The sequence below is a fragment of the Calypte anna genome, chromosome 2, assembly GCF_003957555.1.
Source record: "Calypte anna isolate BGI_N300 chromosome 2, bCalAnn1_v1.p, whole genome shotgun sequence".
Lineage (NCBI taxonomy): Eukaryota > Metazoa > Chordata > Aves > Apodiformes > Trochilidae > Calypte > Calypte anna.
The window spans coordinates 145,935,862-145,963,469 of record NC_044245.1 but is presented as its reverse complement, the minus strand read 5'-3'; the positions used below and the strand labels follow the sequence as shown (position 1 = coordinate 145,963,469).

At 41.6% G+C, this 27,608-nt stretch overlaps 1 protein-coding gene across 1 annotated transcript in view; it reads left to right on the top strand.

Moving 5' to 3' along the window:
- COL22A1 (collagen type XXII alpha 1 chain) overlaps window positions 1-27,608 on the top strand; it is a 208,414-nt gene that overhangs the window by 25,026 nt on the left and 155,780 nt on the right. Inside the window, exon 3 of the mRNA XM_030445839.1 lies at window positions 24,303-24,377. Coding sequence (XP_030301699.1) covers window positions 24,303-24,377 — 75 coding nt within the window. The remainder of the gene's footprint in view (window positions 1-24,302; window positions 24,378-27,608) is intronic.

Sequence of the window (27,608 nt, the reverse complement as noted above, 5' to 3'; positions counted from 1 at the left end):
TTTGGTTGGTATTTTGGGGTTTTTTTCATTATAAATCCTTTTGTATATTATGATTTAGTTAAAAATACTGCCCTGAGTGCTTGCTGACAACACAAAAATACAATGCAGGGCTGCTAAACAAATGTAATTTGTGGATGGGTCATGCACCCTGCCACCACATTCCTCTCTATAAACTATTTGTGAGATGATTACATCTCTCAAGAAAGTTGGCTTTGGAGGTGGGTATTTTTATTTGTTTTAGTGTATAGGGTTTGGAATAAAGAAAAATCTCAGCTTTTTTCTTTGCTTTTCATGGGTGCATGCCTTGATCATAGACTGTTAGGGCCTGCTGAAATTTCCGAGCTCATCTCTTGGTTTCACAGTGGCAAGGAGGCTTTTCCTCATTTCAATCCAATTGCAGGTTGCTTCCTTTTTTTCATTTCTTTTAACATCAATGGTCGTATTTTAGATTAATAACCAAAGCAGCAGTTTTTATTTTAGGACTCTCATCTGGAGTAGTTTCACTCATCTGTGTTTATATTCACTAATATCTCACTTCTAATTATTTCCCAAGACCTAGCCAGAGAATTGTTTAATTAACCAGACGTCTGAGAAAGTATTAGACTCTGATTTGCCACAATTCTAGGCAGCTACTTACATCAATTCTGAGTTATTTTAGAGTGAATCCAATCATTTTCTTAAAGTCACAGATCAGGGCAGTACAAAAACCCTCTGTTGACCTGATTTACATGTGAGACAGTTTCCTTCCTTATGGACGACTCTAAAGAATTTTCATAGATGTTTGGTGCACCCAAACATAGAAAAGTAGGGGATTAGAGGTCCTGATGTCAGATCCAACTTCTTCAGTCCTAAAATAAGTCTTGTCCTACTATCAGGGAAGATATGTGAAAGAAATGTAGAAATTCTTCTTAGCAGATTGTTCCTCACTTCTGGGTATATATGGAGGAATTAGGCATGGGGGATATGTCCCTACATCTTCCCAATGTGTTTAGCAGAGTCCAGCACTCAGGATGGACCTGGTCTGGCTCTGCAGGTTTCCAGATGGGGTTTCTTTCCATGACTATTCTACATCTGGTTGACAGGCAATGCCAATGTCATGCCAGGACAATGCTGTGTTGGTGTGGTGCTCAGGAGTGGTGCAGGAGCCCTTGAGGCCATAATTGTTCAAGGCCAGCTCCTTCATCTTCTGTTCTTTTCTTCTTTTTGCTTCTCAATAATTACCTTCCCTTCACCACAAAATGTACAGGAGAAAAACAGCTTTTCAGGAAAAGTGTTTTCTACCCGTAACTCTCTGATGCGGTGGAACAAGAGTGAGGAATGCCAAGAAAAGCAGATAAATTTATGCCAATAGGTTCATAGTCATGGGGAGGTGGTTTCTCTGTGGCTTCTCTCCCCTCACCCACACTTCATTACGGCTTAAGCTTCAAAGCAACCTGCTGTCACCAGAAAACAAGGGGACAGAGGGCACCAAGGGCACACCCTGCTTCAGATTTTTCCCCAGGGAGCTACTGCCTGTGATTGGATTATTTCAAAGCAAGCAGGAGATGAAGTATTGATCAAATCACTAAGTGGAAGGTGCCAGCTGCTCAGCTGATAGTGGAGATGGTGCCCTTCCTGGTGGTCTCTGATGGGAGATGCCACATTTCACATAGACTTGAGAAGCCTCCACAAACCTACCCTGAAATCAGCCTCTTTGTGTGTACAGGCTCTATTCAGCAACCTTTCTTCTCTCCTCTTCTATACTCAGTTCTTTTTATAGCATTTACTATTTTTTGTATATATATGCTTCTATATATATTTAACTGGAAGCGAATCAAGTGATTTTCTTTCAGGAAATGCAAATAAAATCCAGGGAATGGAAACCACAGGGGTGCCTAAACATGCTATTCATGCTGGGTGGATCTGTGTTCCCACAGTAGATAGAGGAGTGTCCTAGTTTCAGAATAGTACAGACTGAGTTTTCATTAAATTGGTAGATATTTAATTATATAATTTTGGATGGGAAAGTGGAGAATGTAGCCATGTGTATCTGCAGCTCATCTATAATTGCATAATCATTTCTGTATTGCTGTTGGTTTTTTGCTGTTGGGTTGTGGGGCTTGTTCAACATGTTTTGGATTATTTTCTTAGGGTTGGTAGGGCCTATGAAAAAGCAGCTGAGGTCAGTGAAGAGAACCCAGTGTTTGGCTATTTTCCTGCTCTTAGGCAGAGCTTTTCATTTCACTTTCTGTCTGAAGTGTCAGAATGGATCACAGAATCACAGAATGGTTTGGGTTGGAAGGGACCTTAAAGATCACCTAGTTCCAACTCCCCTGCATGGTCAGGGTCACCTCCCACTAGACCAGGTTGCTCCAAGCCCCATCCAACTTGGCCTTCAGAACACTTCCAGGAAGGACCCATCCACAATCCTGGACAACCCATGCTGGTGTCTTATTACCCTCACAGTGAAAAGTTTCTTCCTAAAGTCTAACCTAAAGTCTAACCTAAACATCTTCCATTTTAAAGGCATTACCCCTTTTCCTATCACTCTCTGCCCTTGTAAAAAATCTCTCTCCAGCTTTCCTGCAGCCCCTTCAGGTACTATAAGGCATCCTCGGAGGTTTCTTTTCTTCAAGCTGAACAACCCCAACTGTCTCATCCTGGCTTCATAGGAAGGTTCTCCAGCCCTCTGACCATGTTCGTGGCCCTCCTCTGGACTCACTCCAACAGCTCCGTGTCCTTTTTGTGTTAGGGGCTCCAGAACTGGACACCACTCCAGGTGGGTTCTCAGGAGAGCAGAGTAGAGAGGGAGCATCACCTCCCTTGACCTGCTGCCTGTGCTTCTTCTGGTGCAGCCCAGGATATGGTTGGCTTTCTGGCCTGCAAACCCACATTGCCCACTTATGTTGAACTTCCCATCAACGGACACTCCCAAGTCCTTCTCTTCAGGGTTGTTCTCAATCCATTCTCAGCCCAACCTTTACCTTGGTATAGCCCTGACCCAGGTGAAGGACCTTGCTAATTTTATTTCTTCCTGCACTTTTGGGTTTGTATCTGTGAAGGAGCGGTGCAAGGATGCAAAAAGTACATGAAGAAATATTTAATATATTTTACCAAGGAAAACGTAACAGAGGGCTTACTTCCCTACAGTTCTTTCTGGCATTATTTAACCTTCCCTGCTAGATATCCTCTTTCTTCTATGGCAGCTCTTTTCAATGAAGGTGAAGCAGAAAAAGATGAAATCCAACTCTGGGAGTTGGATACTCTTAGTTAAATTTGCTAGCTCAGGAAGTGATTCTAGTAAGGTACACCATGGCAACATCAATTCCAAAGCAATTACACTTTAGCTACCATGTAGTTAATGCAAATAATACATTTGATCTATATGTGCAATTTATGGTTGTCTGGACAGGTAGTTTGCGCTGAAAATTTGCTCAGTATTTGTGCAAGGACTCAAGAGAATCATGGATCTGTGGACATGGTAGAGCCACTGCCTCCCATAGAAGCCCAGTGAAACCCAGTCCTGTCCTTAGCTGTTGCGTGCTCAACCCTCTCAAATCAGGAGAGCTGTTCCTGTAGCATAGTTTTGTGTCTCTTTTCTGTCTATAGATTCAAATTCATTTTTGTTGAGTAGTTCCAGCAGGTGTGAATCTGCCTCCTGATTCAAGAGTTGTTTCTAGCCAGGGATGAATCTGTCCTTTCATTAGAAGAACTTCACTGTCCAGGTTCATCTTCACTGACATTCTCTCTTAAGGCATTGAAGCAGGCTGCCCAGGGAACTGGTGGGGTCACCATCTCTGGAGGTATTTAAATGTCATGTAGATGTGATGCTGAGGGACATGGGTTAGTGGTGGACTTGGCAATGTGCCAGGTTAACATCTGATTTTGATCACCTTAAAGGTCTTTTCCAATCAAAATGATTCTATGATTCTTTATGCTCTTGAATGTTTACTAAAAGGACTGCAGAGTGTCTGTGGAGCTTCTCACCTTTATTATATTTGGAAAAACATGATCTCAGTAACATATTCTGATTAAAAGAATGGACATTTTGGGTTTTTTAGTTATCCTAGTCTAAGGAAACAGTTAGAAATACACTTCCCTTTGAACAAGACTGACAGTGTTTAGTGTATCACTCATTGCTTGGGGCTGAATCTGAGTCTTACCTATAATTTACTCTTTTATTTAGAGTTGTAAATGACCTTGCAATGACTTGGAAAATTCACGCCACATTAAACACCAGTATAGCTAATGATCAAAATTCCCAAACCTCTTGTGGAACAATATATTTAGAGATATGACAATCAACGCCCATCATGCCTTTGAGGAAGAACAGAAACATGAAAACAGTGGTCCCATCAGCTATGGTCAGACTTCTTTCACTTTTGGTAATAATTGAGTAGATGGAAACCTCTGTGCTACAAGACAGACAGTAAACACTTTGAAAAATAATGATCATCTGAATCCCTTTAGCAAGACAAACTTGGAAACTAAAGGTTGCTTCTCAAAGGGCAAGTAAGATTATTTTTTGAGGATATTTAATCACTGGAAAAAGATCCCTAATGGTAAATGTAGATGTGTTCCTCTGGCTTCTTAACAATGCAGACTGACACCTTTGTAAGAGATGTGGTCTTGTTTAGCTCAGCCTCAAACTGCTGCATTTAACAACATTTGCTTCTGAGAGAGACTAATTTCCAAATGAGCAGACATTTCTGTGGGACATGAGATATCTGATGTCCTGTGCAAGAGCCATTGATGCTGGTCATAGTTTTCTGCAGCTGTAAAATCTGAGGATCTGGCAGAGAGCTGAGAAATAGCCCCTTGTTGAGAGATCACCAAAATATTTGACTTACGCATTATCCCAGCAGAAAAGCCACGAGAGCATCTCTCTCCTAGACTCTGAGCTTTCATATTCTGGTGGGAGGGACATTTGAATATATATATATATATATGAAAATATATATATATATATATATATATATATATATGGTTGTTTGCAGCATCTTAGCCCTTGTATGGGTTGAAGATGGAAAGAAGGAAAAAATGGAAAACATGTTTTGATTAGAAGGAAAACTGCTCTCATGGACATGATTAGAGACTTTGTCCATAAAGCAATGGAATGGTTTTCTTGTGTGATGATCTGGAAGGCTGCCAAGATGTTTCTGAATAAGTTTCTTGAATCCTAAGTGAGTTATAGGCACAGAAACACTGTTATATATCTAACACTTAACAAGTTAAGAGGACATATGCTGGTGCTTGTGATCACTGCAGAGAAAAAGCTCTGACTTTCCCACCAGGAGCACTGGGTCCATATTGCTCCCTCTGACTTCTCTGCTTCCCAGATAGGCAGTGATGGAACAGTTCAAGAAAAGCTGGCCTTGGGACTCATCACTGTAAAAACAGTCATTTTTGCTGTGAGGCTAATGACATGATGGCTGGCACATGGCTAGGGAAGAAAAACTCGAAGATGGATCAAGTCTCACTTTGATTAGGCTCAGTCCTATATTGTCTTCCTTCTTATAGGATCATTCTCTCTGTAACACCCTATGTCACATAAAAAACATTCCCTGCCCAGAGAAGTGCCCCTGTGTAGATCTTTGTAGGATGGAGTCACTGTCATGTGGAAGCCATTCTGCCTCTTGTCTGTCAGGATGGCTGCCACTGGTGGCTTAAGTCAATGTCCTGGTGAAGGTTTAGCTACCAGTAATAGCTACTACTGATACATGAGGCCTTAGCATATACTTGTCTCCTTTGTGGTCTGTTGCAATCAGTGCTGGAATAACTCAACCACTTCCATACTGGTTTTAACTAGCACAGAATGAGCTCTGGGACTGAGGCAACCACTTTAAAACAGGCATCCTTCTCTGTGGATGACAGTGCTGAGGAGCAGTGATGGAGAGCCTCACTCTACACGTTCATGCACAGCTGAGCAAGGAGAAATGCAAGCCAGAGATATGTGCTGTGGCCTTTGGAAGCTACACAACTACAAGTTCAAGGCCTGGGCGTTGGCACTGTCCCACCATAGTCCATGGGACAGTCAGTGGGATGGGTTCACCCTGTGCTAATGAGCTCTTTCAGAACAATGATCAGACATGGTTCAGGGAGTTGCACAGCCCCAGGTCAGGAACCTTTCCCTAATAGGCAGTAGAAATGTGGCATCCTATTTTTGGGTGGATGAGAGTGGGGAGAATATCTTGGCTCTGCCTCCTTGCCTTCCTGGCCAAAGAATGAGTTTGGTTTGTATAGAAATCCAGAAGTGCTGAGCACTGGAAAACAGATGGGATGTTTGAGTGTGGAAGCATTGGGCCATACAGCACTATTTTGGATGTGTGAATGGGAGTTCCCTCAGCTAGTCCTGAATGCTGTCATCTTCTTTCTGTTAGCAGAAAAGCTCTCGGATTTGTACCCAATCCTTATGTTCATCACATCCTTCATGGTGTCTTCTTCACTGTCAAGTTGTTATTTTGTGCAATCAACAGTAAAGTCTAATCTGAGATATTTCTGGGATGAGGAGCACAGTGAAATACAGAAGCTTTGGAACCTCATGGCCAAAGTCAAGAATGTGATGTATTGTTTATAAAAGTTTTTCACTTTTTATCAAGCTAAAGACTATCTTTGACCTCTCAACACTTGAGAGAACTTGGGGAACTGGAGGCATGCTGCCTTTCCTGCCTCTTTCCTTTGCTCCCCAGTAAATCTGTGTGAGCCAAATCTTGATTAATCTCTGCTTACCTTGTTGTCTTCACATCCCTGGCTTGAGTTTTGGGGGCTAGCAGCCATAACAGGACACACGGCAGTGCCACAGAATGTCTTGGTCTTTAGGGATAGGCTTAGTTTCTGGTGTCCCATGTTGTGCTTTTAGCTTCCTTTCTCTCTTGTCAGCAATAGCAGCAGAGGGGTGTTTGCAAAACAAAACACCCAGCTACATTCTGCACTCATTTACATTGATCTAAATCCAGATTAATTTCACTTTAATGAATGCGTAACTAAGCAAGAGACTTGGCCTATCATTGCACTTTGCACTAATTAGGATATTTCTTACCGGTGCCTGCAGAAAAACCAATCTGTTTTGTATTCCAAGCTGAAAAACACCCTCTGGTTGTCAGAGATGTTCATCACCAGCGTGGATGTCATTCCTCTGGGATGTGGATTCCACAGCTGCTTAGAAAAGCCTGATGCAGGACAAAATAACTTCGCCAAGCTGCTGGTGCTCAGGAAGGGTGGGGACACAGAGTCCCTGCTCTGCCATGGGGACTTCCCTGGAATTCATGCTGGCAGCCGTTTGCTCAGAGCTGTTTTTTTTGTCATACTGCTTTCCACCCAGATAGAGCAGCTTTTGTGAACTGCCAGCACAGAGCTGTGTGAGTGGCAGCTGGGCTCTTTGGTGAGAGTTGCTTTGCCTTTGTCAGAGGGGTTGGTTCTTGCTCTGGGTTATTCAGAGCCACAATTAAAGGCGTCAGGCTGTGGTTATTAGTTGTGCTCACTGGGGCAGAGCACAATGAGGTCAGCTCAGTGTGTGAGGGAACCCCCTTGGATGGTTCAGACAGCTCAAGCCTCCAAAGGACCCGAGGGAAAATCAGGGAAGGGAAGAGGACAAAGCTGGTGCCAGGCAGGGACACTTGGGCTAAACATGTTATCCATAGTCCTGCTCTCCGGAGGGGATGCGTGGGAATGGTGCTGGTGCCAGGAAACCCTGGCAGTGGGGGCTTTGTTCACCATTGGTATGTGCTGAGCTGATGGATCCCCTTTCCTCTGCCCTGAAGTAGAAGGTGGCAAAGGGCCAACTGGTCCACACTGGGACTTGTGGGGTGTGTTTTGGAATTATTAAATTATTTTTTTTTTAAGAAATGGATTCACTTTCTTAGCTCTAATTTTCATTCTCTGCATCCCCCCTCTCATGTGTATTCTGCATAATTTTTATAATGGACTTATACTTTCTGCCACTTCATGCTTCTGGCCATTTTAGTGAATGGTAATTATAAAGAATATAATCTTATCAGAAATCTTTAATGAAAGCTTCAGTGTGTCACAAACTTCACCACTGTTCCTTCCCTCACACACAAAATCCCAGCCCACTACATGCCCTGATGCACTTCTGCAACCACAAACTTATCCTCCTGCCATCCTTGTCCAGAACCATCTTCATCATCTCAGCACATAAAATATCTACTCCCCAAGGCTGTACCTCTTCCAGCTACATCAGGTAAACATGCACAAACCTTCCACACATTTAGGGAAGGCTTAAGGCTCTCTTTAAGAGTGGAGTGAGGAATCCAGTCTGCAAAAGGCTGCTGGTAACTTTCCTAGGCACTGCAGTCCCTCTGATAACATTTGTTCCTCTTGCAGTTCTCCCTCTCCACTGGTGATGTATAACTGCAGGCTGAACATCACTGAGTAGGCAACTTCCCAAGTAATTAAAGTTGAGATACAATTTTCCCATATCCCATGAGGGACAGATGTTACAATCCAGGCCAGCTAACAGCTCTGAATTGATCACTAGCTGCAAAGCTGTCTTACCTCTCTGTAACTTGCACCCACACACCTTCCCTGTTGCTTCTGTATCTTATGGGCAACTGGGGATGACCTGCAGGGATGCTTTTCTGTAGTGCTCCCTGATAAAAAACAAAGCTGATTGCCCTGTCCCTTGCCAGGTGTTTGTGAGCTCTTCCAATGGTGCCCTCTTTGTGTGTAGAACATCCCAGCCAAGCTCTGCCCCTGTTCCTCCCTGTTTGGAATTTTTTTTTTTCTTTGTGCCCAATACAGTCTGTATGAAGTGTGGGAAATAACCACTAAGGAGCTCCAAGAATTACCTATACCTATCTTCCTCTATGCTAATGCAGAAAGGGGAAGCAATATCTGATAGGAAACATAAATATGAATAGGAAAAATAGGATGCAATAGGAAAAAAAAAAAGAAATTCAGGCAGTAGAGTCTTCCCAGTTCTCTTTGCCTGTGTGGCTCTCTGGTGCAAGGAGAGCATCTTCATTTTAGCACTGTACAAAGGCATAGACCAGTGAGGGTCCTGAGGCGGGGGGTGACTTTGTCTACCCAGTGTTCTGCTGGGGAAAAGGGAGGTGATGGGGTGGGACACAGTGAGTTTTGCTGAAGAATAGCATCCCAGATCCCCATGCTGGGTGATGTGGTCCCACAGTGGGGAGCTGACTGTGGAACTCCACTATGTAGCCCCACCTGATGCAGCAGTTCCCAGAACCTCTGCTCTGCAGAAGCATTGCTTAAAAAAAAACCAAAAGGAATTGATACTTGATCTGAATTTTAAATATAGGTTACAGGGGTCCTTGAAAAAAATTAGGGGTGATCAGATTAAAAAAGATAAAAAAATAAAATCAAACAAACAAACAAAATTTTTAAAAATTGAAAAAAAAACCACCCCCAAAAAACCCAATACCAAACCAGTGGGAATTATTGCTTCAAAATGTGCAGAGACTCTGCAAGGACCTTCTGTAGATCAGTTTCACTACAGATGACTTCTGCTGAGGGATTTGGTGATAGCAAATGTGTCCTTTCCTGAGTCCACAAGAGCTTTTCTGAAGCCACTTTCCTTCTCAGACTGGAGAGCAGTGGGCAGCATGAGAAATAGCTGAACGTTGTCCTTCAGGACTCATCAGAAGCTGTCAAGCTGAAATGCTGTACTTCTGCCTGCAATTTTTATTTGATTTCTGATTTAAACATCAATTTCAAATCTGTCTTTCCTAACTAGCAGCAGATGAAATTATCCACCTCCCTCACCATACACCCCTATGTGCAGACATGTGTAGGAAAAGAAACCTCTGGCAACTGGTTTGGGACCTCTTAATTAAAGGCCTGCCATAGGAAAAATACTAATTTGTCCAGATTGAAACTTCCTGGGAGAAGCCAATTTTGACAAATTGCTGGTGATGAACAGGGACTGGGAAAAAGTTTTGAAGTTGTTAAAATGTCTTATTTGAATCCTTTTTTTTTCTGCAGTGAAGAAGTCCTCTTTTCAATTCCAAATGTTGATTACTTGATAAATTTTTTAAAAATCAATGCAAACTTGTTCTCTTGCAGACAGGCAGTGTGCTTGGCTTCCTAGAGAGGAACTCAGGGGATGGGTACAGTCACTTTAAGCTTGCAGGTCCTCAGCATCTATTCTTTCCTCCTTTCCACTTTTTGTGGCTGTGTAGCTGAAACTTTCACAGCATTGACTCACCCTGGCACCTCTGTGTGGAGGCCTAGGCTGTATTGCTGGCAGGCTAGCAGATGAATAGCACCATTTTCTTCCAAATACATGAATAAGAAAGCCCAGGTGCATTGCAGCATGTGGCAGTCCTGTATTGTGGCACAGGGCTTGATAAATGGGAGCTGTTTTGGCACAGGTGGGCTCTTAGTGGGGGATGAAGACCTCAGTATCCAGAAGTGGCAGGGCTGTAGCTGCTGATTGATACTTCTGTGCTTTCTATCTCTTGGATTATTTCCTTTTTGTACTCTGGGTTGATTCTTTCCCTCTCTCAGAGAGCTGTCTTGTCTGAACCTCCTTCTCTTCAGAACTCTTTTTTTTTTTTTTTTTTTCCCTCCTTAAATATGAGTGATTGCCATTTTTTCAGCTGGGAAAATTCTGTAGAGGGGGAAATGAAGAGGCAGAATGTGTCTGAACTATGTGCAGCTGGCTCAAGGAACAGAGCTCAGGTTGTGCCTGCTTTGATTAACAGCCCCGAAATGCTTGCTTTCAAGGCTCTGTTTTTGACATCCTTTGTGTAGGAGAGAGAGGAGGGGACAGATGCCCTCAGATCACTTCCCACTTAGTTCCTTTGCTTTCAGCTGCTTTTAGGCTTCAGAGGAGAGATTCCTGCAAGTACCCATGATAGTAAAGTGCCCAGACCTGATGCAAACTTCCCTAGAAAGCATGGACCTGGTGCCATGTGTGAGAACCTTGAGGTGGATAATGAAATTAATAATAGACTGAAGTTATGTTTCAAAACATAAATCAAAAGTGAACCTAGTGTTTTCAGCCTGGCTTTTTTTTCAGGTGTGTTTAAAAGCTGTATAACTGTTAGTCTCTTGTAGTTCTTTAAATTATAAAAGATGCCAAATGTTGATGTCAATGACGTTTTTAAACTCATTGTGTGTAAGGAAGAAGGCCTTGGGCTTGATTCTACCATCCTTCAGGCATCTTGAACAGCTCTCTTTATCCAGCTGGACTCTGTAGCATATTGGAAGACAGAACCAGAGTTTCCTGGGTTCTGCAAACCAGCAGCTTGTGGTGCTACCAGCCCTTGTACTGACATGATTAATCACTTCATCCCCATGCTGTTTCCAGTGGTGTCTTTGTGGTGCAGAATTCACAGACTCACAAGTTACCCTTGTTAAGACAAATTTTATTCATCTGAAGGTCCTATTTTTACTCTTAGCCATTCCCCAGGATCTGCCCTCAAGACCCTTCCAGGTTTCTCCCACCAAGGTCTTGGTGTTTTTCTGCTATTTTCCAGTACTTTTCCACCATGGTAACTTCATCACCACATTCATTTCTAGGCACCTACCTTAACTTTGCCACCTCCCTCATGTCCCCATTATTTATCCCCATGACAGTTATCAAGGTAATGGTTTGTTCTTACAAAATCTCTTCTGAAGAGCTTTGACACCAAAGAAGAGTCCCATGGGTTTCTCCAGCTGGTGATGGGGACTGGCACATGCCACCCCCTACCCTCTGCCTCTGTGTGGCCAGATCAGCATCTCACCTGGGGAAGGTCACAAGTTCAGGCAGTGGAAGCAACCAGGCAAAGTGCTGAACAGTACAACTCTTCTTTGTTGGTAGAACTCTTCAGAAGAGATTATGCATTATATCCACATAATATCCACATAATATGCATTGTAAACTCACTCCTCCTCAGGGGAGGCTTAGGGTAGATGTTAGGAAATATTTTTTCCCTCAGAAGATTGTCAGGCATTGGAATGGCCTTCCCAGGACAGTGGTGGAGTCACCATCCCTGGAGGCATTTAAAAGGCATTTGGACCTGGTCCTTAAAGACAGGGTTTAGCAGTTGACTGTGGTATTAGTCAAAGGTTGGACTGGATGATCTTGGAGGTCTCTTCCAACCTTAACATTCTGTGATTCTGTGATTCTGTAATGCTTTACGAAACAAAAAACAAACTCTTAACCAGTCAAGCCTTATATTTATGTGGAAATTTCCTTAGTTTGCTCTTCAGATATAATTTCACTGCTGCTGCTTAAAGTCCCAAAGCCAGTGTTACAGTAGCCCCCAAAAATACCCACATGGAAGATGCTGCTGTTCAATTTGCAGTTGTATAATTACACCAGAAGAGTAATGTCAGTAAGAGTCTCTCTTAAACATGTCCTTGAGCTGTATTTCTCTCTTGAAAATTATTTGAGAATGAACAGTATGCATTTATTGATCAGCTGAACAGGCCCTAGCTTTGAACCTAGTTATTTCTAATTAATTCACTTTTGGAACTGCCATGAAGTAACGGGAGGCTGGATTTCTTTTTATTATTCTGGAGAAGTCAGGGGTTTTATAGCAACTTAACAAATAAAATAATGCTTTTAGTCTTCTCTGGATTTGCTTTTTGAAAATCAATGACAAAGTTTGTCTTGGCATCTCCCCACGTTGACATCTCAGCTTTCTAGCCTTGTCCCTGTCGTGGGATGTGGGAGGGAAGGGGGCAGCCAGGCTGGTACCTCCTGCCAGCAGTGGGAACTGATGGCTCCAGGAGATCCGTAGCTCTACTGCTCTGCTGGACTCCTTTGGGGAATTTGCCTTTCATGAATACTGTGTGCAAGTGAGATTAATGGGGTTTTATAGCAGAAATATGGTAATGTTCCCAGTCAGTGAGAGCCAGCCTACCAGAGCTTTGGACTGATTTTATTTTTAATCTCACTTGTTTCAAATACACAACCAAGACAGAATTGTTACTGTAAAACCCAAATGAAACAAAAACACCTTCTCCACTGGGTGAATAGCATGGACATTTGAGTCTATCCTAAAACCAGCCATTACTATAACAGAATTAAGGGTGGTTTTTTTATTTTTTCCCCATTTTTTAAAAACTGTTTCAAGTTTTTTTAACTATTTCTGCCATCTCCCTGCTGCGAAATTTCCTGCTGGCAAAAATTTGCTTCCATATTACTAACTTCATAGCAAAGGAAAAAAGATAAGAGACATCAATTTTTTTAGTGGAAATGCTTTTCCCACTATTACTACAATCAACACTTGTACATGTGTCGATCCTTAGAAGTTTTTAAAGGAGTAAAAAGCACAGATGTTTCATCTCAGCTCTTCTTACAGACCACAGAAATCTTATTTGTTCATTACACTGATGGATACAATTATTTGTAAAAATTTGTGAGTGGGAAGAGGAGAGGGAACAATGGAATTTTTGGATGCTTGGCTGTTCTGCAGCCAGGAGATGGTCAGCAGGTTAGGCAGTCTCCTCAGAGTGCTTTTGGTTGACATCCACAGATTATTCATCCTCACCACCATCCCTAGAGGGGCACAATGTGCTGAGCTCTTTTCTTAACTTTTGGGATCCTCACCTTGGTAGGTGGTGTAGCTTTGTCTCCCCACATCTAGGGAAGCAGTAGCTTTAATCCTTGTTCTTCATCTGGGGCAAAGGAGCAAGCAGGAAACTTTCTCATCCTGGCAGCACCCTGCTCTCTCCATCCTGTGAAGCACAGGCAGTGAATACAGCTAAAATTGGCCTGAGAAGCCCAGGAGTTGGGTTAGGAGTGACATGGTCCATCCATTCCCATAGAACATCCACTCTGGAGGGTGTGCTCCAAAGCAGCTCCATACTGTCATCCATTGGATATCTTACAGGCCATCAGCATGAAGCCATTTCCATGGATCAAGCACACTGTGGAAGGAGAAGCTTCATCTCCTTCCCAAGATGGGTGAACCAGAAAGGGATGGGCTGATGGTCTGGAGCAGCAGTCAGCTCCCAGCCTGGATGGAAAGTGCTGCAGCTGCTAATTGCTTTCCTCAAAACCTTCTGCTGTTTGCTGACAAGCTCCTTGGCACACAGTCTGTGTGTTTGTTTAGGGACAGACCCAAGCAAATTAGCTTGGAAGTGCTGAGGCCTGATGCTATATCCATGGTTCCCATAGTGCCACTTATTCCCCATGGGAGCATGTGCAAATTAATCCTGTATGCTGCTCACTTAAATGGTGCTAATTACATCAGTCCTCTTGACAATGCTGTCAGCTGTCCAACAGCTTCTTGAATTTCTGGGGGTGTGTTAGGGAGGGAGAGGCTATCAGTGAATCCTGAAGTGTAGGTATCTCTTGGAAAGATGAGTCTTCACGAAGCTACAGGAGCTTTTCTGGGAAATTTTAATGGAGATCTGAGGATGGGATAAAGTTTAGAACATGGGATCAACCTGGAGATAAGGCTGTTGGGCTGTTCAATCTTCCCTGTGTTAATGGGGTTATGTAATTATCATCTGTGCTGCTGGGTTTCAGTACTTGTAGCAGGATGGTCCCCTAATCAAGATCCAGAGAATGAGTGAGATATCAGATATAAAAAATGCAGTGGACTGTGACAAGAGGAGGAGGAGAGAAGCTTGGATCCAGCATGAGAAGATGGGATAAATGCATAGCACATCCTGCCACATTGTGGGGAAAATATTTTTCACATTTATGTGAATGCTTTCAGTGTAAGTGAAGAAAGACAGGAAGAAAAGTGTGGGAAAAGGATATAACTTTTTATTTTTTCTCCTTCAAAAGGACTTCAAGAATTTTGCAAATGCCAGAACTCACATTTTCCCTGTCCCTACTTAAATAAGATGCAATATTTCTTGGCAGTGCACTCTGCCCCTTCTCACTTTATTCTTTGAAGTAGATGAACTTAAAAATTGGTGACCTGTGACCACAAAATGAATTTTATTGACCAAGAGGCTCCTTTTGATCTTTATTACAGAGCTCTTAGCAAAGGATGATATTTACTGGCTGCATCTGAACCAGTAACCATAAAGGTGACCAGAAGCGTTCCCAGACAATGTAATGAATTTGTCTACCCTGGTGTCTGGCATGTTTTGGCCTAGAGAAGCTAACACTGGGTTGAAACATTCCTAAGGCCCATATGGTTACTTGCCACGTGCCAGGGAGTGTTCATGGTCAGCAGCTACCTTGTTTTAGAGGCTAAGATCATTTTGCTAGCACAGAAATGGGCTGTTGGCCTCAGTGCCCAGGAGGGAACCCAACCATGCTTTTTCTCTTTGGATGGATGTAGCTGTGATGGCTTTGATAGATGCCTGACTTGGAAAATGTGTCCTTAAGTTCCCACTGTAAAAAACAGGAAAAGGGGAAAATTAGGGTAATCTAAACTTGACCTTTGCTTGGACATTGCTTCTTCATTTCTGTAGAAGGAACCAAAGAAGGGTGTCCTCTTGCCTGACATCTTACACATGTTTTGCCTGCCCTCTCTGTGGAATATAAAATATAACCTCTCCTGCAGAGTGGAGGGCACTGGATGTGTGGTTATCCCAAGAGCTGTGATAAGAGGGAGGGAGCCCCATGAATGCAGTTATCTACACTGTAGTCACCTGGGACATCCTCAGCAGCCAAGGGAGTCTGGACAGCTTCTGTGCTAGGTGTTGTTGCATCTTTTAGAATAATATTTTAGTGGGAAAAACATGACAATGGCACAGCCTTGGGGTATTATGAGGAACAAGGTGGCCCATAGCTGTGTTTGCTCAGTCTGTAAGCTGTGCTGTGGGGTTTGTTATTCCCTTTCCATTTCATTGTATACACTCATGGATATGGAAACCTCTTCCCAAATCAGTATAAACATTATTTGAGAATAAAAAGGCAAGATTCATCTGGGCTGCAGCGCCTGTGAATGGTGACTTCACAGTATGAAGATACAGTGTGATTTCAGGAAGAAAGAGAGAATTGCATAAAGCATTAAACTGCAAGGTGGACTCACATAATTGCTGTGATGTGATGTTTTACCTATGCCTTGCTAAAACTTATAATGTTAGTATAGAAACAATTTCAGTATCATTACACTGTCAGTGCCACCACCGTAGTTGAAAGATATGTCAGGTTTTTTCCTTATGAATTTGTTTCTAGTGGTGGGTGGCACTTTAAGGATTGGTTCATTTTCTGGGAAAGAATATCTGACAATGAACCCTTGCAAGCAGTATTTAGTGAATAGGGGCAGAGCACAGAGGTATTCTTTTAAAGGAAGTATTTTTAAGAGTGGGGGAGGAATAAAAACAAAAAATAAAATGCTGAGGCTTCTTAATAAACCACATACAAACAAAAAAACCCAAAGAAAGGTGGTGCTATATATGGGAGTCACTTTTGTCATCAACTGACTGGAAGGAGTTAAGTGTCCAGGAGGAACTTTGCACAGCAAATGAAATAATTGCAAAGCTAAAGGGATCTGAGGAAGCTCCTCTGAGAAACTACTTTCATGAAATCACAGAATCACAGGATGGTTTGGGTTAGAAAGGACCTTGAAGATCAGCTAGTTCCACCTCCCTGGCATGGGCAGGGACACCTCCCACTAGACCAGGTTGCTCCAAGCCCCATCCAACCTGGCCTTGAACACATCCAGGGATGGGGCAGCCACAGCTTCTCTGGGAAACCTGTGTCAGTGTCTCACCACCCTCACACTAAAGAACTTCTTTCTAATGTCTAATCTATATCTCCCCTTTTTCAGCTTAAAACCATTCCCTCTAAGCCTGTCACTACATGCCATGCCCTTCTTAACTTTAAGAAAAAATTTCTCATTAGGCCCTGTTATGATCCAAGCTACTATTTTAGATTTTGTTTGTGGAGAAAAATCAGCCACTACTCAGAGACATCACATGAATTCACAAAAATAACAGGCTTTATGATTTAAGTAAATTACAAAGATTATTTCAGGGAAAGGAGACAATAACACCACCTATGAAAGGAAAAAACAAAGTTTACAAGAGGAGAGATTTTACATAAATTAGTCAGTCTGGGGGAGAAAGCTGTTAAGAAAAGAAAATAAAAACCAAGAGAGCAATGAAGTTTTATCACCAACCTCCAGCCCTGGTCTCTGGATGGGGGGTGGAGGGGTGTAGGATCCATGGTTCCTGCTCTGCTGTTGTTCTCTGATTTTTTTTTTCCTTCTCTGCTGTTGCTGTCCTGTAGCTGAAGCTGAAGTGGTGAGAGAGGGAGGGAGGGAAGAGAGAGCCAGAATCTTCTCCTTTTCCCTTTGAGTTTTTATACAGCAAGAAAGGGATCTATCTTTTCATAAATCACTGGCACACACTGGCAGAGATTTGCCATCCCAAGAACTTCTCTTTTAATTAGTGGAATCCTTCAGTCCTTGTTACCTTACTAAATTTATTATCTTTGTATTGACAATGTATCAGGAGTCCTTCTGATAAGCATTCTTATCTATAGGTGCCTGCCATGCATGATACAAACCAGAAGCTAGCTAAGTTTGGGGTAAAAATCTGTTAATTGAGAGTAAGTTTGATATATTTTTAAAAGAGTAGAAAAAAAGTTCAGTGTCATATTTTCAAAGTGTTTACATCAGGCCCTTCCTCTTTAATTGGAGGCTTCAATAGGAAAATTTTTAAATTAAAAAAAAAAAAAGAAAAAGTAGAAGAAATCTGCAATACTAAGTATAGGAAAAAAAAGTTGCAGTGCAGGTGCCCCTACATCCTCATCCCAAATATCTCTTTTTCATTACAGTTTGGGTTTAAAAAACACACAAGATCCATAATTCATCTTTGGATGTTGGCTAAAGAACAATAGTGGAAATATTTTGAAGTCTGGTCTAAAGTTTTGGGAAACATCACTCATGAGGACTGCATTTGCCAGACTATTTCCTTACCCATGGATAGACATTGTGATGGGCTAAATATTAGTGTCAGAGGATGAGATGTTTGTTTTAACCTTCTTGTGTTTCTCTTCTCACCTCTCCACTGTATCCTTGTGTAACTTGACAGCTACATGTGTTTGGCATTCATTATCCACGAGTCCCTGGAGGAGCACTTGTCAGCTCAGCTCAAGGCTTACTTATTCTGGAAAGAATGAAAATGAAAATTGAGTCCTAGGGACAAAAGAATGGAGTGCTGGCATCTGGGATTTGTGTTTGGTGCATCACTTGGAAGTTTTCTCAATAGAAAACCCTGAGAAGCTCCAGGATCACACCATTCCTGGCCAGGGATGGCTGTGGCAGACAGAGTGCTGTGACTTGAACCAAACTTTTCAAATGAGGGACTTTTCTTCAAAGAGGTGTTTTAGGAGAGATCTACTCAGGCTGACCTCATGAAGCAGTCAGTTCTTCTAATAATTACATGTTTGGCAGGGTAGAAAAAGAAATGGGGGTTGATGAGCTGGTGGGGTGAGGAGAAAACACAACTTTAGGCTGTGCAGTGCCCCATGCACCACCAGCCCCTCAGCTCTGGCTGTCACTGCTCAGCCCCCAGGCAGAGCACAGATTGGGGCTGGGTTTTTCAGTGGAGTGAGAGCTTTGTGGCCTCCTCATGTAGGCTAGACCAGAGGCTGCAAAAGAAAATATCAGAAAGGAAAAATCATGGTTTGAGTCAGACTTGCTTCAGTTTAAAGGGAGAGATGGCAGATTTAATAAACACCTACAGTGCAAAATTGTTTCTCCATTTGTATGTTTGTAGACCCTAAATTAATCTCTGTGTGTCAAACTTTTGCCTTTTCCCTTTGCTTCTTTCTCTTTCTCTCATTTTTATATCTTCCTTTTTCCCTCTCCTCTCCTCTCCTCTCCTCTCCTCTCCTCTCCTCTCCTCTCCTCTCCTTTCCTCTCCTCTCCTCTCCTCTCCTCTCCTCTCCTTTCCTTTCCTCTCCTTTCCTCTCCTTTCCTCTCCTTTCCTTTCCTTTCCTTTCCTTTCCTTTCCTTTCCTTTCCTTCCTTTCCTTCCTTTCCTTTCCTTTCCTTTCCTTTCCTTTCCTTTCCTTTCCTTTCCTTTCCTTTCCTTTCCTTTCCTTTCCTTTCCTTTCCTTTCCTTTCCTTTCCTTTCCTTTCCTTTCCTTTCCTTTCCTTTCCTTTCCTTCCCTTTCCTTCCTTCCCTTCCCTTCCCTTCCCTTCCCTTCCCTTCCCTTCCCTTCCCTTCCCTTCCCTTCCCTTCCCTTCCCTTCCCTTCCCTGTCCCCTGTTTTCTCTTTTCTCTATCCTTTTTCCTGGTCTTGAAATTTTTTGGTTTTTCTTTTTTTTTTTTCCCCCCTAAAGCTCTATTATTATGATTTTGCAACAGTATGTTATTAATGCTAATTTAGTGCTAGTGAGCTGACATCCTCTGCTGACACCTCTTTTTCTTACATATACTCTGTAAGACACATTGTCTCTTAATTTTAAAATGTGTGGCAGCTATGGGAATTTTTGATAGGGAATAGTTTAAAGGGTGATACATAAAACGGATGTTTAAATCACTCAATATCATGAAACATATCCTGGTATTATTTGCTTAAGAAAAAAGGACGTTATCTGCATTTAGATAATTTTTAGACAACTACTTTGTGCTTCCTTGAACCAAGAATCTCAGATGTACCAGGTCAGCTTGCACAGTGATGAGAAGGATTCAGAGGAGGATTTCATGGTCACACAAAAGAGGACAGAAAGTTCTATGTCCTTCAGGTTCAGGTTTGTAAGTGCTTTGATGATGGAAATTGCCTCACCTGACTCAACCTGCTTTAAATGGAAGTAACTATGGGAAAAGAGAGACTCAAGCTCTGTCCATATGCAGAGCAAAGAGAGAGACATCTCCAGGGAAGGCTGAGTTCCATTCTGAAGTCATTGTCAAAGACTTCTGCAGAGGATGTTAAGATAGCTCACATGAGGTAAGAGTTTCTCAGTGCCCAGTGTATTACATCACTTCTTGGTATATCCTCACTGAAATGAAGCACTGCCAAGGTCTCAGTCTGACTGTGAGTAAGGGCATCTCCTGAAAGTCTATTCTTGCTGGAGAAACAAAAACTCTTAGGTGTTTTTGTCTTTTTTCTATAAATCATCAATCACAAAAGATTATTTCTGGCTTGACTGTGGAGGAATTCTATGGAGTGTTTTCCTTTTATGTGAAATCTCATCTTTGTAAATGGCAGCCCTGACTCATCTTCTTTCATCAAACCCACTAACACTCCAGATGATACAGTCACTATAAGATGCAAGAACATCTTTTGGAAACACCCAGGATACGTTTTTCATAAGCAAACGTGCCTGATACCTTGAAATGATTGACTGCAGATACACTGTGTCAATTTCTGTGGGAGATTCAGTGGTCACTCTGACTGCAATATCATTTCCCAATATTTTCAGTTACTCGTAGAAGCAGCTCCTCCAGCAGCCATGATCAATGCCCCTCTTTCCCAGAGGACCATGAAGGTTTGAGTGAAGAAGGAAAGGTATCAGAGTGGAAAAGACCAGAGTGGAAAAGACCACTCATCTTCTGTCACTTCTGGGTGTCTGTGGTAAAGATCCCACCAGGAACAGGGCAGGTAGAGAACAGTTGAACTGGAGGTAGCACCCAGGCTTCTGCAATGCTGGGTTGGATTCTCTCTTTCCTCACTGATGAGGAAACACAAACAGTTCTGAAAAATGTGGGGATCTGTGAAAAAGTCATCTGCTGAGGAGTCTGTCTCTAAAGGCAGGAGATGATGTTTTAGGTGACAGCCCTGGATGGACCTTCTGGTTGTAATTCCTCTGCTAAGAGAAATTCACCAGCCCTCATAACAAAACACAGAGTTGTCTTTGACAAATTTGCACTACTAGAGCCTAACAAGAGTAAAAGAGAAGAAAAATACCCCAGAAAGTATCCAGCTTCTTAGTACAACACTAATTTTAAAGCTTTGAAATGAGGATGATCTGATGCTGTTAAAAAAATAATTCATATGGACAGCTCTAGACCAGTTTGCCTGATCTCACTTAGAAAAAAAAATAACTGACATCAAAGCAGTGAATAAAGTATTACAGAATGGGAATTGTTATACATCTCTAGTAAAGGATTATATTTTTATGAGAAAGAGGTCATCTCTAACAAAACTAATTTCTTTCTGTGGACAGAGTTTGGTTGATATGGTAACTACCTAGCTATAATACATTTGTTCTTAGTCATTGCTATTGTCTATTGAATGACATTTGCATTTAAAAGTAACACTCTGTAATGTATAAAGAACTGACTGATCTCATATAGCAGGTGTCAGTGAAAAGTCATCATTTCTAGTGCAACTGTAAAAGGGATATATAGCAGTTCTGGTGTTGTTAAAAATTTCCATGAACAGTCTGGGCATAAACATTAAATCTTTGCTAATAAAAGCTATGGATCAAAGAAAGGATTAACAGAATATTACATAAAGCTGAGGACAAGGAAGCAGTTTTAAATAGTATGCATTTCAAAGTGACTGCAGGCATACAAATATATGTAGATTTGAATTGCATGGCTAGAGAGGATGTAGTAAAGACCAGTGGCTGAAAGCTCAGGTCAGTCATATTTTCTGTATTGCAATATGTGTAAAAATTAGTTTACAATCTCTTTATGATTAGTTACTAATCTGTTTACAAATTATTCTGTACCTATTATTTTATTCTGCATTTATTCCAAAAGTGAGCATTGAAAATATTTTATTCCCCTTGTGGACTATTTAGGGTTGTGCCTTAGGTGCAGATAGGAAAAGAGAAGCCTAAAGGAGAACAGGACATTTGTAAAATGAAGGCCAAAGCCATGCCACAGGTCTTTGAGAAGTAATGAGATACATGGCAGTGTTGGAATGAGAGGATCATTTTATTAACATTACCATTTCTATTTTTTGTCAAGAAAGTTCTATAATAAGGCCAAACACATGAGTTTGGTGCATAGTCCTAGTTTCAAAATAGGAGTTAAAGCAATAAAGATTTTCCTAGCTCATACTTCTCTCCTAGCAAGCCATTGTTCTTTATAATTGGACCTGGTGGAGGGTGTATCATGTCATTAAAGGTTGGAGGGTTAATTTATATACCTATAATGCAGACATTGCCTCTCTGATGCATGAAGAGGCACAGTGTCTGAGATGTTTTATTCTTCCCTGAGTATCTCTCAGGAGTTGTGAGCAGCAGCATTGAATGAAATTTTTTTGTGATTTTATTTGTGTCTTCCATTTGTTTAGTCTTCATTTAGGGAAATTTTGGCTGTCCTGATTTCTTACATTGCTTATTTTACTGCATAGCCATACATCTTCCAGTTCCGAGACTGGGGCTCAGAAGTGCATTTTACTGCACTGACTCATTGCCTCTATCTGAGACAGCATTCGTGCCTAAATTTAAAGGATCACTGTAATATCTACACATGACTTCTGACACTTGCAAGCAAATCTTTTGTCTGAACAACTTGGTTTGATATGGGAATAAAAGTGGCCTAACTTTGACTCTTGGAAGTTTTAATATTTTAGAATTTTTTCAATGTTTAAAATTCTCCGAGCAGGAAAGAGGTTCATACCTCTGATGGAGAGGAACCTTTCCACATAGTTTTACCTGTCTACTGTTAAGACATAAGCAGGTTTGAGGGAAGTTTCCTGGCTTTCAAACCAACATCAGAGAACACAAGAGACCTCTGGCTAAAATTTACACAGTGTGACCCTGTGCATCAGTCAGTGTTGGTTCCTGGTGTGCTGGGGGGAAAAAAAACCTACTGCTGTGATATTCATATAGAGATGCAGGAGCCCTAAAGATGGCCCCCAAAAAATCTGAAATGCCCTGGATAACACTGACACGCAACATTGACAGCTGCATTGGCTTCTGGGGCTTCTGGCAATGTTTTTTACAGTCCTCCTTCTTTCCACTGAGCTGACAGCCTCATCTGCAGTTGATAATCTGGAACGTAAATTTATTAGCACCATAAAGCTGGGAAAATATCTCATTTCATTGCTAGGCTTAACCAAATGTTGTGGAATATTGGATTTTTTTACTGGGAGTCATGAAGCCGGAGGAGAGATACAGGGCCTGCTGGCAATGTTCTCAGAAAAGTTGTATTTATATCAAGATTTTGGATGGTACTTCACAAACAAATCAAGGTGGATCTGCTGTAGAAAATCTTCATAGAGACCTGTGAGACTGTGCCCCATCAATGAGGTCGTTGCCCAGGCTTGGGTCAGCTCCTGATTCCCCATCCTTTAGGAAGAAGTTGGCCCTTGCTGCTCCTTTAGAAGCACAAAAAATGCTTATGATGTTGAAAGAACAACATAATTAACACCAGGTGGAGATGACACTAAATCACATATGCATCCAGAAGAGTACTGCAACTGCAGGGGATATGTGTGTTATCCTGTGTGCAGCTGGGCAAGGGATGGCATGGGACTTGGCAGTCCTCTCCTGGCGGTTCTATTGCTCAGAGAAGGGACATGAATGTGGAGCTGTGGAAGTGGGGAAGAGTCAGAGATTTATTTCTATATTCCCATTAAAACGATTCCTTGAGCTACCTGTCCCTTTTGTTTATACAAGTGTGCAATTACCTATTGATCTGGGAAAACGAAGCATAAATAAATGTTACTTCAAAGGTATTGCAGGGAAGAGGTGGATAGGTAGACAGTTCTCTGCAGAGAAACATTTACCAGCAATTGTGTTGACACTAATTGGGACCATGAGAAACGGCTGACAAAGGCTGGGTATTTTCATGATTTTTTTTTTTTTAAAAACCTGTGTCAGGGGTGAATATTGTTCAAAGTTTTAGTCATGTTTAATGCTGCTTTCTGCTTGAACAAATTTAAGGGGAAGACATTGGAACAGTGATGGGCCCAGAGGAGTGTTAACAGGGAAAATCATACAGAATACAGTAAGATAACACTTCAGTTTTTGTCTTTGACACTGGCCCATGATGGGTCCTTGGTATTACAACAGTTGCTCTGCATTTCCTTTCCTATCTTAGCACTTTAGGTTTGAAGATTTTCTGAGTATGAGCTCTCCTGTCTGAGAAGCTCAGGCAGAACCCCAGTGGCAGCTGGGCCTTCAGAAACTCTCTTCCAACCAACTGAGAAGGAAATAATATTCTATATTTTCTTAAATTTTTTTTCTGTCTTTCATGCGGATTTACAGAGCTGTGAAAGAGAAAAACCCAGAATGATTTCCTAGCTGAGAGAAGTCTCTGGTCATTTTTTTCTGTTTGCTGCTTGGCTGGACAGTCAACAAAATTGTCACCAAAATAGACACAATGTACTGGATCTCTTGCCCAGCATGTGGCTAAGGGATAGAATAGGGGAAGGATTTTTAGGGTGCACAGACTGGGACCAGATTTATTGCTGTGAAACCATATACAAGTGTTGGATAAAGTTCAAGAGTTCCTTTTGTTAGTACTATAGCATCCAAAATGATGGGTTTACCTGTGGTAACTTTATACTTGTTCTTTTACTTTCCAGATGTTCTTTGTCCCAATGTCCATGTGGAAGGAGATCGATTCAAACACACCAAAGGAGGCACTGATGAGATTCCAGGTAAAGAGGCACAATTTTCTGCTCCACGTCTGGGAAATAAAATAATATAACTACTTTTCTTGGTATAATGTTCTATTTCATTACACCTTTCCTAGTAGGCGTTTTCTTAATCCAACACATATTCAGTGGTGGAGAATTACATTAGAAACTGCAGGGTTGGAAAAGAGTTACCTATCAACAGCAAATTAATCATGAGCTTTCTTTTTGATACACCAGCAAACTAAAAAACCAGTGAAGCTTAGTGTAGTAGATAGGGGAATGCAATAAGTCTTGAAGATAATTTTTTTTTTTACTACTTCACATTTGGTGAGTTCCTCCACTGAAGGAATGCTTATTTATGTGTATATAAGAAAGAAAGAAAAATAAACAATAAAACTCCTAAGAAGAGCAATGTCTTCTGAAATACTGCTGAGAAATCAAAAGGAAAGCTAGTCTGGTGCTTATCTTTGCTTTTCTGTGAGTTCTGATATGTCATTCCAGACAACTGAAGGATTTAATTTGTCTGATTTATGTGTGGGCTGCACCTTTTTCCTAGCCCCCCAAGACTTTTGGCAGAAAAAACCTGCCCATCATGTACTGGGAGTGTCTGTGACTGACTGAAGAACATAAGTCAGTGCAGTGGGAGGCTGGAAGTTCTTCTGCCACTTGGTTATGAGTAGAAATGGTCAAGGTTTGACAGCTCTGTTACAGCTCTGTTACTCACTCACGGTTTTTTCACGGAGAGATTTTCATTGCCTACACAAAATACCCATTGGAACTTTGCTGTCTGTAGGCAGCTTATTTTGGCTGCAGTTTGATTACATCTAAGCCTGTGATAATGCTGGGTGGTAACATCTTTTCTTGTCATTAGACCCAAACTCCTAATCTCCAGACACTCATTTTCAGCTGTTGTCTCTTGTTAGGGCTTGCATCAACCATTTCTGACAGTCCTTCTGTCACTGGGCTGTACTCAGCAAATACAGATTCTGAATGAACCTGTTTGCAGTGGAAGATGCGGCTCAAAATGAGCAGAATGATTTTGTGCCTCCTCAGATGATCCATCTTCTGTGTGACCCTTTCCAGAAAATGTTGCCAGTGGTTGTCTATGTGTTTATCTGAGTGGAATTTTAAGTCATGTGCTAATTAATAAACTCTATGCTATTATCTGACTGTTAAATATATATTCTGTTGAGCAGTATAAAGGACAAGCATCTCACTTCAGGTCTGGTGCAAAAGTTTTGAGTACAGTGAGGTGTAGATACATACATGAATAAGTATTTATGTATCTAATAGTTAAGATCTTCTGTAAAAGTTTTGACTTATTTTACTTCTATCTTCAAATCCCACTTGTGTCCTAGACAGCAAGTCAGTACTCAGCATTTTAAGTACAAAGTTGACTCTTTACAATCTTATATCTGTAAACTGCTTCAGATTGGTCGGAACTATAGAAATATCTGCTCCAACCTCCTCAAAATAAGGCTTGCTTCAAAGTTATGTCCACTTTGATGTTAGAACCCTGTGCAGTTGAGTTTTGTGTATCTCCAAAGATGGTGGAATCTCCAATCCTCTGGGCACCTGTTCCAGTTTGGTCACTATGACACTGATGGTTTTTTTTTTTCCAATACCTGATCAAAATTTCCTTTTTTTGTGACATGTCCATTCCCCTGGTTAGGTGGAGAACACAGGGTTGTAATTTCTTTGACCCAGGGAACCTCTGTTCTCTGTGAGGTACAGACATTTACATGATGCAACTTAATAGCTGTATTTTTATACAGTTTGGTTGAAGTGACGTCTCTGGTCCCTCTTCACCAAAATAAAAGGATTTTTGAAGTCCTCTGATTGCTCTTACATGGTGTGACAACAATAATTTCTTTCTTTTCCTGCTCCTGGTGATTAGGAAAATGTTTGTCTTCTCTCTGGAAAAAGCTGAATGGATATTCTGGGTCCGATGAGGGTCACTGTGCTGCTGGAGATGGATCACCATAGGACCAAAATATTATTCCTCTTCTTATGTACTTCTTACATACTCTACAGCATTTTCCAAAGACTGTGGGCCCCGGGGCCAAATCCAGCAGAAAATCCTTGCCTTCTTGCAACTAAAGTAGTTGGAAACTTTCTGTTGGCTCTGTAAGGTTTGGTTCCCCTTCCAAAAGGATGTTTTGTTCTCTTAGTTTCTGCTGAGGGGATTTTGTATTCTGCTGCAAAGAGGACAACTGCACCTGAGTTCTGAGAAGCAGACTGTCTCCTTCTCCTTTCCATTTGTGAGAGTAGTTCAGCACTGGAGGGAGATGGTTCCTCTGCTACCCATGTCCTCACATGTTCAGGATTTTAAGTGAACACCTGGATGTTGTGGTCTGTTTGGAAGCTTAATGACAAGCAAAACTGACCCTTGCCCAGCAGGCTCCTAACACAGAACTTCACAGCTGCATCTTGCACAAGGTTGTTTCTAGGTGGATGCAAAGTAGAGCCCATGGAGTGGAAGTTGCAGTAAATCTCATTTGGGGGGCAGGAAAGACCTCAGATTAAACACTTCTTCCCTCTTTAAGTCAGGGACAAGACATTAGAACTGGAAGTAAGAGGGACTGAAGTCTTGCTGGGAATTTTTTTTTTCTTACATTTTTATTGGGTAAAATTCACCAGCAGATAGCTTAGGAAATTGTTTCAGACAGAAACATCACCAGTGCCCTTTCCACTGCCCAATACCTGCATCCAGGTTGTAGCATCACCTGCTACCTTTGAGTCAGTGCCTGCAGTAAAGTGAATGTGCATGGAGTAACTCTGGATTAGTAGAAGTAAAAATAGAAAGTAAATAATAAAATAAGCTATAAAAGGACAAACTTTGTGAGGCAAGAGGTCCAATGTTATGACTGAGAGTTGGAATATATGTGGAATTTTAAAAATCAGATGCTGAGAGTAGGACTTCGGGTAGGAAGGATGGCTTCATGCATAATCAAATGAGTAACTGCATCAAAAAACTCATTATGAGATGGAGGACAGCCAACAAACTAAACTAATATTTTCCTTTTAAAAGGCTGTTGTTTTTTTTTTATTTAGACAAACAGAACTCAGTAAATCTCTTCTATCTGGCCTTCAGCAATCATTTGTTGGAGTACTGTAGAGAAAATCACTGCTAAAGTGAAAAAGCATAGAGATTAATAAGCATTGTAAAGTGAGCCACAAACTGGCTAGCAGGGAGATAATGATGCAGCTTCTAGAAAAGGGAATAACAAGCCAGAGAACAGAGAGTCCTCA